General features: G+C 61.6%; 1 protein-coding gene across 3 annotated transcripts; it reads right to left on the bottom strand.

Annotated features, from left to right (window-relative positions):
* Positions 1-2008: 2008 nt before the first annotated feature.
* Prr35 (proline rich 35) lies at positions 2009-8191 on the bottom strand. Of its 3 annotated transcripts, none has more exons than XM_078024806.1 (3): positions 7759-8191; positions 3115-4193; positions 2009-2828 (listed from the first exon to the last, which is right to left on the bottom strand). In XM_078024806.1, the coding sequence occupies exons 2-3, from the start codon at positions 4152-4154 to the stop codon at positions 2195-2197; spliced, it is 1674 nt and encodes a 557-aa protein (XP_077880932.1). In that variant the 5' UTR covers positions 4155-4193; positions 7759-8191; the 3' UTR covers positions 2009-2194. The 3 variants fall into 3 exon arrangements, with proteins under 3 accessions (XP_077880932.1, XP_005323711.1, XP_021581064.1); XM_005323654.4 differs by lacking the exon at positions 7759-8191 and adding an exon at positions 7019-7155; XM_021725389.3 differs by lacking the exon at positions 7759-8191 and adding an exon at positions 6672-6959.
* Positions 8192-10871: the final 2680 nt, after the last annotated feature.

Here is a 10871-nt window from a genome sequence, read left to right as displayed (position 1 = left end):
GCAGCAGGACAGGCGGCAAATGGAGCGTCCCTCCAGGTCCAGCACATGGATGCAGGGTGCAGCCCCAGCTGTCAGAAAGAGCAGGCCATCTGAGGAGCAGTGCAGGCCTCGGGGCCCCCCTGCAGCCCCTGCAGGTGCCAGGATCTGCCCAAGCAGCCGGGGCGGCCGGGAACAAATGAGGTCTCCAGGCTGGTCCAGTGTGAGATACAGTGGGGATCAGGTGGCCAGCAGGGGTGCTCAAGAAGTTGGGAAGTTGGGGAGGAGGCCAGAGGCAGGAGGATGGGTGGAGTCAGTCTCAGTTCTTCTGTAGCTGCAAGAAAGGTGGCAATGGCCCACTGTGGCTCCTGGTGCCTTTCCTGAGGCACCATGGGGCTGATCTGGGGTATCTGTCTGCTCCCCAAGTTCAGCAACTACCCAGATGATCAGGTACCTTGGAGCTGGAGTCTGGGAGATGTGGCCCACCCATAAAAGGCACAGCATTGCAGTGTCCTGGGGTGGGAGTGAGGGAGTGGCAGATAAGTGGCATTTCCCAAACTCACCTGCTCATGGGACCCCTTCCCTTAGCTCCTGCCAGTCTCAGCCCCTGTCTGTGACCAGTTCAGGGAGACCTCCAAGCCCTGATCTGTTAGGTGGGTTCTTTCTAGGACTCTCTGATGCCCCCATCCAGAGTAGCCAGCCAGAGTCCCTTCTGGGTCAGACTCCCTGCTCTTGTTTTGGCAGCCTGGCCTCTGTTGTTGGAGACAGGTGGAGGGAGGGGTGGAGCTGCCTGGCAGTTTCCCTGCAGGGACAAATGGGAGGGGCAGTTGGCTAGTCCCAGTTATGCAAGAGCCCAAGGAAGCTCTGGAACCTGGACCAAGTCCCCAGGCTGCTGACAACTTCCTGCCTTGGGCCTTCTCCCAAACCCGCACACAGGCCTTACCTTCCCACTTCTGCTATGTGCCTGGGTGCCTCTCAGCCTCACCTAACCCTTTCCAACAGGCCCCATCTCAGCCAGAACCAGGCATCCCCAGGCCACTGCCCCCAGGCAGGACCTTTGCATTAGGGCTTTGGGGAAGGTGACCTGCTGGCCGAGTCACCCTCCTCCCACCCCTCCACAAAGGCAGGTTGGTTCAGACTCTGCTCCTGTGAGGCTACCTCCAGCATGAGGAACTGGGGTGCAGTGGACATGGGGTGCCACAGGGTCTACCTCAGACTCAGGACCTCTGTCCTCAGACACCAGCTGGCTCTGCCCTATAGCCCCTGGGAAGCCTCTGGGCAGAGAGTACTCAGCTGGTACCTGTTGACCCCAATCTGCAACCCACTCTGTGTTCCTCACCCAGCCAGCTGGCACCCCAGCTCCAGACACTGCCTGTAACGCCTTGCAGTGGGGTGGCTGTCTGATGCTATCACCAGGCAGCACGGTCAATGGGGCAGTCAAGAGTCCTGCTCTGACTGGCCCTAGCCTGGCTGGCCCAGTCCCAGCTTGGCCAGCCAGGTACAGACAGGAATGGCACCTGGAGGGCAGCTTGTACTGGGCGTTCCCGGTGGCCATGGAGGACATGCCCACCCCCACCCTGGAAGGCCAAGCGGGCACTGGGAGGGAGGCAGCGAGCTGTGAAGGCCACCGATGCCTATCATGGCTGCAGGGACTGGCGGGGGCCCAGAGAAGGCCACATAGGGTGAGCAGCCCTGAGCCACAGAATGCAAGAGGCATCATGTAACCACATACAAGCTGTGCTAGGGCAGACTGGGCTGACTGGGGCTGCAGGATGCCCAGGACCCTGCCCACCCCTAAAAAGCAAGTGAGATCATCCTGAGCAGCCCAGACTATGCAGGCATCTCCCTGCCCATCCTGTCTCTGTCCCTAGCCCCTCAAGGAGGGCTAAGTAAGGGCATTGGGATAGAAAGTGGGAGGCCAGCAGGGAGGTCAGGGACACTGCCCACCCAAAATGTCTAGGCTCTGACATTTCCTTGGGAATGCCCAGGCACTTTTGCTGGGGCAGCAAAGGAAGGAGGCCCAGGCAGCGTGTTTGAAGGTGGTATCTATTTAATGTCTATGACTGTGATCAATAAATAACCATGACCTAGCAATTTCCACAGGGCTCTGAGACAGCCTCAATCAAAGCTAGTGGGGTCTGTCCACATGCACAGGCTGGACAGGCTCCTGGCAGGGGGCCCAGGGCAGGGGCAGGGCCATCACACTTAGTGGCTGTGGTTAGACCTCAGCACCTGTGGGGCTCTGCAGGCCAGGGATATCCTTAGGGGTCTGGGAGCCCCCAGCCCGGACACAAGTACCCCAGCCACGGCCAGGAATGACAGGGTCCTCATGCGCCTGGAGGGGAAGGCCGGGGGGTGGGACACTGGAGTCTGCCTCACACTTGGTGGTATGGCTGGAGAAGGGCTCAGGTGCTGTGTGGCCCAGCATGCTGGGAGTCTCAGGGGTCCCCCTTGCCAGTGTGGGGCCCAGCTCAGGCAGTTCCCAGGCCTCTGCTCGTGCCTCAGGTCCCTTGGCAGGCACCCGTTTCACAGAGAGGTCAAGAGGTGTGTCCAGTGGCCGTGCTGCCCGCTCCAGTGCCTGGTGGATGGTGAGCAGCTCTCGACGGATCTTTCCTAGCTGCTCCCGCAGAGGTTGGGGGGCCAGGCCCCCAACAGGCATCAACTGCCCCAGGTACTGTTCCACCCTGGCATAGTCGCCGAGGGCCTGGGTCAGGTCCTCACCCACAGGTTCTGGGCTTCCGAGCACCTGGGCCTGTGACTGCTGGGCGACATGGACCTCAGGACCTGAGGCCTTGGGGTCACCCAGCTCCTTGTCCTCAGGCCAGAGCATCAGGGAGGAGCCTGATGGCAGGCTGCAGAATAAGAGTCAATCAGAAGGTCACAAAGCCCCCCACAGTGCCCCAGCCCTGCCCCTGGGGTCCCTGACCATCATGTCACCCATAGCCCCAGGGAAATGGAATAAGGTGCCAGTCTAGGGCTAGGAGCTCCCCAAAGACAGATGAGATGCTCTCAGGTCTCAGTTCTCCTCTGTGGCCTGGAGCCTGTACTCCCAGCAAGTTAGCTTGGAACAGGGTCCACCCCCAACCCAGCCCTTCCCTAAATTTTCCATCCCCAGAACCCGCAGTCCAAGGCACCCACCTGCTCTGGGAACCAAACTTCGCCAGGCTTGAGGAGGCCTTCTGGAGCTCCAGCCTGCTCCCCAGGGGCAGCTGTCTCTGGGGGTCTCCCTCCTGCCCTGGATCCCTGGGGGTGCCATAGGGCCAGGCCCCCCCCAGCCCTGGAATGGGCACCTTCAGCAGCCCAGGAGTCAGAGTCCCAGGGGGTCCCTTAGGGGGCATAGAGGGTTTGGCAGGGCCGGCCCTGCCAGCTGGAAGCCCCAGACTCTGCTCCAGGAGCAGAGGATAATACAGGCGAGGGGCTGGGGCGGCCCGCTCAGGGGACTGTGGGGAGGGGAAGGTGGCAGCGGGGGGCAGCAGAGGGCTGGCTGAGGCCAAGAAGGGCATGTGGGCAGCAGCAGCCAGTGATGGACCCAGGTAGGAGAAGAGGCCAGGGCCAAGAGGGTAGTTGACACCCAGCAGTGACAGGTGGATGCTCTGGGCCTCTGGGAATTCACCCGGGGTGGGTGGTGGGTAGCAGGGGACACTTCTCTCAGGGCCTGCTGAGGCTACAGCCCCTACAGCCATGCTCCTTGTACCACTGCCCAGCTCTGGCTTCCAGGACTCCATCAGGAGCCCACCAGGGCCAGGACCCTTCTGAGCAGCCCTGGCCAGAGTGGGCAGTGACTCTGGAGACCCCTTGGCCCCAGGCTTAGGGCCCTCACTGCAATGGCGCTGGGAAAGGCTGTCAGTGACCATGGCGTCTGGCACGGTGGGCTGCCTGCCACGGCTTGGGGGGTCCCCAGAACCATCTGGGGTAGACATATGGGGCCTGGGAGAGGAGGGGGCACGGCGGCACGCCCAGTCTGGGGAGTCCAGCAGCAGTGAGAGGGAGTCTTTGCAGAGGCTGTACTTCATGTGGTTGTAGAGGTGGGACTTCTCCAGGCACGTGAAGGGGCACTGGAAGCACTTGTAGTTGTAGGGTTTGCCCCAGGGCCGGGGGATGTAGTGTGGCTTCTTGGGCTTCCGAGACCTTGCCCTGGCCCCAGTTCCCACGCGGCACGAGCCAGCCTCACGGGACATGGTGGCTGGCTAGTGGGCAGACTGGGGCACCATGGCTACCTGCAGACAGGGGACTGCAGTCAGCACCAGGTCCCCCAGACTTCCCAATTCCCTTCCTCAGGGCTCCCCAGCTCCAGGAGAAGAGCCCAGGTGCCCCTGCCTCCTCTGCCCTGTGGCTTCAGCCCCCTCCCTGAATGCCTCTCCAGGAACCTATAGGGCCTCCAGATTGTCAAATGAAGAATGAGGCACCAGTCAAACCTAACACAGACATCCAGTAACTTTCTAGGGTAAGTATGGGCTCTGCTGATTTGGAAACTACAATAAAAATTATTCATCATTTACCTGAAAGAAAAGTTTAATTGGTTTTTCTGCATTTTACTGGGTGATCCTATAAAAATCCCCCTGGCCATGAGTACATGCTGGCCCCTGTAGGCCAATTTCTGGGATGGTCAGTCTCTGAGCAGCCCCACCTCCACACAGGCAGGCACCTGAGAGCATTTGGTAAGTGAATGAAGGAAGCCAAATGTGACCATTGCTCCTCCAGAGACCCAGCCCCTATTGAGCCATCTGCCTCTGTGGAGTCAGAGGCCAAGGTGAAGACCACTGAGACAGAAAGTAGCAAAGGCAGCTGAGCACAGTGGTGCACACCTGTGTGATCCCAGCAAGTCAGGAGTCTAAGGCAGGAGGGTCGCAAGTTCCAGGCCCGCCTGGGCCACTGAGCAAGACCCTGTCTCAAAATAAAAAATAAAAAAAGGGCTGGGGAGCAGCTCAGTGGTAGATTGCCCTTGGGCTTCATGCCCAGTATTAGCAGAGGCGCCAGTGTCTGGTTAACACTGCGTGTGTGCCTACACGCCTGAGATGCTCCACCATTGTGTCAGGTGGGCACGGGAGATGTCTGAGGGGAGTCAGCCTCACGTGGGGCCAACCCAGGCTGGGGGAGTGAACTTCACAGTATGGCCCCTTGGCACAGCCACCTGCTCGGCCCAGCTCCATCTGGGAGGCTTCAGGCAGGTCAATGACCAAGCCTGCAGTGGCCCTGCTCAGCCAAGACCCTCTTCTCCCCACGCCCCAAAACACAGGCTGGCTTAGAAACTGCTCCACACTCCATCTGGGCTGCCACCTGGGCTGCCCACTGCCCCAGCACTTGTGCCTGGGCGGGGTGCATGGTGTGTGTGTGCACACAGGCTTTGGGTGTGTGTGTCGTGTGCAGGTTTGCAGAAGCCCTTGTTCAGCCCTTGCAGAAATAACCTCTGCATGGCAAGCCAATTCTGCACAGGAGGCCTCCATGTGCAGAGAGCCTGGCACACACACGCAGCCCTACCCTACTCGGTGGACATGGCTACTCATACACCAGAGCAGAGTTAGGGCATATGTGTACACACACACCCAAGTACACAGGCAGATACTGTAGGGACTCACACATGGTTACAAACCCACAAGTGTGGATACACTGTGCCTCACAATGGCCAGGGCAGGACTGGGGATAGCTGGGCAGTTGCTGGACACAGCCTTCCTTCCTGATGGTGATTATGCTTTGCCCACTGCAGTTACCCTTGTGGCCACCAAACACCAGGTGGGCATCTCTATTAGAGGAATGGCCAGGGGATAGGGAGGGCTATCTTTCCAAATGTTTTGGGCCCCACAGGGCAGCATCACCAAACCTGGGTGTGGAGTGTGGGCCAGCAAAGGCTTAGAAGGGCTACAAGTTTGGAAGGAGGTGGCTGGCACAGGAAGGGGCTGCAGACCCAGCTTGGACTTGGTGGGTACAAAGCAGCCCTGTCTCCCTGCCTGGTCCCCCACCCCACAAGATGAAGATGACAGATAGGAGTGCTCAGGCGACAGAGGCGGCTGTGCTGGGGCCATCGATCACCCAGCCCTGGGAGCCACACAGCTGTGCCAACTGGTGCTGCCTCCTACTCCACCTCCCAGCCCAGATTTGGGGCTCCTCCTGGGCCCCTGGACTCAATGGGGGTTCCTCCTGTGCTTCCCTCCAGATCAGGCACTAGAGGGGGGGCTCTTCTGGAAGCCATCTTTTCAGCTGTTGACCCATGAGGACCCAGAGGACATCCGGGACCCACCCAACACGGATGCATGGAGGGAGGACACCCCCACACCGACACACACAAGAAAACACTCACCTCCACACAGCACATCCCAACCTGTGCCCAGGTGCAAGCTCACAGACACTTGGAAGCATCCCCTTCTGGGGGAGAACCCGCTGAAGGGGGTACTGGGCAGCCACCAGGTCACAACCCACAGATCCCCTTGACCACTCTGGACTCTGGGTGCACCACCCATGGGCTAATGAGGGAGCCCAGCGAACCCAGTCTTCCCCTGGCTGAAGCGCAGCTGGTTGGAACCCAACACCCTTCCCCGGACTCCCCGCTGCGGCGGCGCCGAGATGGCCCCTGGCAGAGCCCGGACCCCAAACGCAGTGGCAGAGGGGAGCTGGGGGAGCCGCGATGCTGCTTTCTGCGCCCCGCGCCCTGCCCGGCCCGCCCGGTGCCCCAACTTCGCGGGAAGCGCCGCCCGCCTTACCCGCGTCCGCCAGCCGAGCGAGCCGAGCCTGCGGCGCCCGCCAAGTCTGCGCCAGGCTGCGCGGAGAGGCGAACTTCCCGCCCGCGCCCCCGGACGCCTCAGGGAAACTGAGGCCGGGAGCGGGAAGCGGCCCTCGCTCGGCAGCGACCCTGGAGCCACCGCCGCCTCTGCCCGCGTCCCCCCGACGCCGCCTCGCGCCCACCGAAGTTGGCGGTGAAGCGCGCGCGTGCGCCACGGCGCGGGCTCCGGGCGCGGCGACCTCCGACAGGGCTGGGGCGCGGGAGGCGGAACGGCCCCAGCCCAGGATGCCCGCCCCACCTCCTCCCTCATCGCCTTGGCGCACTCACCGGCCTCACCGGACGGCTCGGCTCAGAATGGAACAGCGCCCGACACGCCGAGGTGCAGCCGAGCCCGAGTGGCGCGCAGGTGCGCGGCGAGTGAGGGGCGCCTGGCACCGTCCCCGCCCCCGTCGCCTGCAGGCTGCCGCGGGGGTGCGTGGAGGCGGCCAAGTCTCCCGGGTCTCGGCAGCGGCGTGAGGGGGCGTCAGCGCTCATCTGTCAAGGCTGTGGCCCCTGACAGCCGCCTGGCCACCCAGGCTGGGGCTGCGGGCTGCGCCCCAGGACAGGGTGCCCCCCAGAGCCAGCTGGGAGGGACCGCGCCTAGAGCTGAAGCAGGGGAGCCAGCGCGCCCTTGCAGCTTTCCTTGGGCCCGTTGGCCTCTACGGATCCTTTACTCCAAACCGGAGATGAAATGGGTGTGCTCCCCACGCCTGGCCCACAGCCGCCACTGCCTCAGGCTGGTCACCTCACGCTGACACCCTATCTGGGTGCAGCGCCGGTGCTTTGTCCTCATTCCCCCCTCCCTGGGAGGTGCCCCAGGGCTGCATTCGCCAGCTGTTTCAAAGACCTCTTCTCACTGGCCACACTCCTGGGAGAACCTGTGCAATGGTGAGGGGACCTCAAGGCCCAGCACACCATGAATCCTGGCAACACTCTCCCCCAGTGTCCTCATGCCAGAGCTGTTCTCCAGTTGTCAAAACTGAACATTCCAGGGTCCCACTTCTCAGCCGGTCCTGGCAGAAATTCACCTGATCCATCCACTCCATCCTAGAAGTGGACAGAGATGCAGCTGGGCAGAGCCAGATGATTTCCTTCCAGGAGTCTGCCTGTGATTCTCAGAAGACTCCTGACCCAGAGTTGTGTGGCAATTTTCTGCATAGTGACTCCAGCCAGAGGAGTAGTCACTGCCTGCTCTGTGGAGGCAGAGAGCCACTTGACCCCTGTACACCAAGGCTTCCTGCAGGCTCAGCTACTGATTCCTGGGGCCTCCCTAGCCTAGGTCAGGGGAGCAGAAGTCCTGGGGAAAAGAAGAAGAAGTCCTGCCTTTTTAATGGGGTTGCCAGAGAGGAGCACTGGACCCAGAAGCCTAGCATCACCTGGTTCCGTGACCAGCCAGTTTGTGCAGTGGGGTGATGGCAGGGATCCCTCTGCTGACCAAGGATCAGGGCCCCATGGTTTTGGGGGATGGGCAAAACCTTCCTCCTGCCCCCCATGTCACCTTTCTGACACTAGCCCACTCCTGAGGGACACCCCAGAAGGGCTGGGGGATGGGAGGGGTGCTGTGGCCAGAACAGCATGCCATCCTTCTCTCCCTGACTGGCCTGGCCCAGCTGACCAGCTGACCGTGCAGGTGGCCCCAGGCTGGGAGACAGCTTGGGCTGCCATCATGCCAGCAGCCCTGTGGAGAGTGGGGGCCAGGATACCGTCCCTTGTTATGAGCACTGACCAGAGAGGCCAAAGTCACTCTGAGACAGTGAGAGTGAGAGGTCCCAGGGACAGCTGTGTTCTCTCTAGTCCTCACTGGCCAGCCTCAGGCTGACCATTCTGAGGGTCTGGGAGAAGCTATTTCTGACAGCACAGGGGATGGGCTGGCTGGAGGCTGTGGCCATCATCCAGGGAAGCCCTGGTCTTAGAGAGCTGTGGTCTTGGGGATCTGTGGTCTTAGGGGGTCTGGTCTTGGAGAGCCTGGTTGTGGGGAGCCCTGGTGTTAGGGAGTCTGTCTAGGGAATATGTCATGGAGAGCCCTAGAGAGCCTGTTTTGGGGAGCCTCATCATGGAGAGCCTGTCTTATGGAGCCCATCTTGGGGAGCCTGCCTTGGGGAACCTATCTTAGGGAGTCAGTCTTGGGGAGTCTGGTCATAGGGAGCTTGGTCTTGTCATGTAGGAGCAAAGCCATGTGAAGCTCAGGTGACTAGGTAGCCCCAGAGGGGCGAGGAGGCCAGGACAGGGTCAGAAAAGCAGGAGGTAGCAGGAGGGGCCCACTCTGCCTAGCAGTGGAGCCCCTTCCCCTACCTGATGGGAGAGAAGAGGAGGGACAAACCCTGAGAGGGAAAGGCACACCCTGGTTGCACTCTGGGGCAAGCCCTGGGTTTGCTTGAGAAGTCTGGGGCTGGGCATGGATGGATGTCTCCTGCCCTTTGCCCCAGGGGCTCTGAAGCACATCCAATCCCACATGGTGGCTCCTCCCTTTCCTTCTAGGTCATGACTCCCTGCTGAGACAACCCTTCCCCCAGGGGAAAACCTTGGGCTCTGGGAGGTGGCCCTTGCCTCCTGAGACAGGGACTGGACTCCCCTGTGGCCCAGAGCCAGTGGACCCTTGCCCGCACTCCCTGGGCCTTAGTCTTCTCTGCAGAAGAGGTGGAGACTCAGACTCCAGTGGGATTCTGGACAGGGGCCTGGTTCCTGGGTGCTGGTGCAGGCTGCCCCTCCTTGGCCATTAACCTTCTCTGCCCAGTCTACCACAGCTGCCAGCCTGTCACCTTCATTTCTGCCAGAACTGACTGTGTGGGGGGCTTGTGTGCTGGGCTTAGCAGGCCAATTGGGGTCTGTGACCACTCAGTGCCTGGGGGAAGACCTGTCCCATCCCCTCAGTGTCACACCCTTAGCCAGGACAGGTGTGTGGCTGGGCCACCCAGCACCTGTCCAAGAGACACAAGGATGAGATAGAGCCCCCAGGCCAGCCCTGAAGCCCACAGTGGGACTGTCTGTGCAGTGGCAGGAGCCCTGGGTCTTTCTGGGGTGGTTAGAGCCACACAGGATGTTTGGCCTCAGCTCATGCCTGCTCACTGACTGAGGAGCACTGGCTGGAGGGCACAGGCATCCTTGGGCTTCACCTTCCCTGATGTGGTCCTAGGGACTTCAGGCTGGGGCAGGTCCAGACCTGGGCTGAGGGCCGTATTTTCTGAGGGTCCTGCCCAGGACTGAGGCTGAAGACCCTGAGGAGACTGGGGACCTGAGGGAGGTTCATGAGGGGAGGAACAGGGCAGGGAAGCTAAGTGGGCAGGGAGAGCCTGGGCTCACGAGGGCTGGGCAAGAATGTGGTTCCTGGGGTTGGGGCATCCTGGGATCCGACTGCTTCCCTCCTGGACAAATGGCACTCCTGGAAGCCCTTGAGAGGGTGAGAAGCAGGTGCTGTGTGCTGTTGCGGGAGTGAACTCCCTGACAGGGGAGCATTCCCGCTGGGGCAGGGGCCTCTTGGTTCATGAGGGCGCAGCCGGCAAGGCGGGTGGAACGAGAGACCCGGGGTGCCCATGCCCCCACCCGGTCTCTGAGCCTGGCACTGGCTGAGCAGTGCCCGGGGCCGACAGCAGCCATATGCTGGGAAGAGAGGCTGAGCGTGTTGCTCTGCGGCCCCCAGGGCCGGCCTTCCTGGGCCTGTCACAGATGATTTTCCCCGCCTGAGTGGCAGGCCGGCTGTCGGGTGGGGCAGTGGGGGCCTGCGAGCTAGACCCAGGTCTAGGCAGTGCTGCCCTCAACTTCGGGACTCAGCTCTCCTTGGGTCAATGCAGGTGGTGGGCCCTAGGCTTGGATTCCCATAGCTTTCCCAGAAGGCATGACTGTCCAGCTCAAAGTCAAGGGCCCCAAGGAGAGCCCTGGCTGCCCAGGGGATGGGCCTTCCTGTTTGAATGTGGGCAGTGGCCAGGGGTCCACACCTGGCAGTGTATGCCCTGGGCAGGCAGGAGAGGGCCCCAAGCTGCAGCTCTGTCAGCCCAGCGCCCAGAGCAGGGAGGCAGGGAGGCTGCGACTAATTTGTACACTAAATGCTTCTGACAGGGAGGCCTCACCAGTGAGAACTCGCTGCCCGGGAAGGCTGCTGCAGCATGCTGCGCCAACAGTGAGGGCTAGGAGAGGGCTGGGGCAC

This window comes from Ictidomys tridecemlineatus, chromosome 10, assembly GCF_052094955.1.
Source record: "Ictidomys tridecemlineatus isolate mIctTri1 chromosome 10, mIctTri1.hap1, whole genome shotgun sequence".
NCBI classification, from domain to species: Eukaryota; Metazoa; Chordata; class Mammalia; order Rodentia; family Sciuridae; genus Ictidomys; species Ictidomys tridecemlineatus.
The sequence above is the reverse complement of the archived record's forward strand: the minus strand, read 5'-3'. Positions and strand labels throughout refer to the sequence as shown.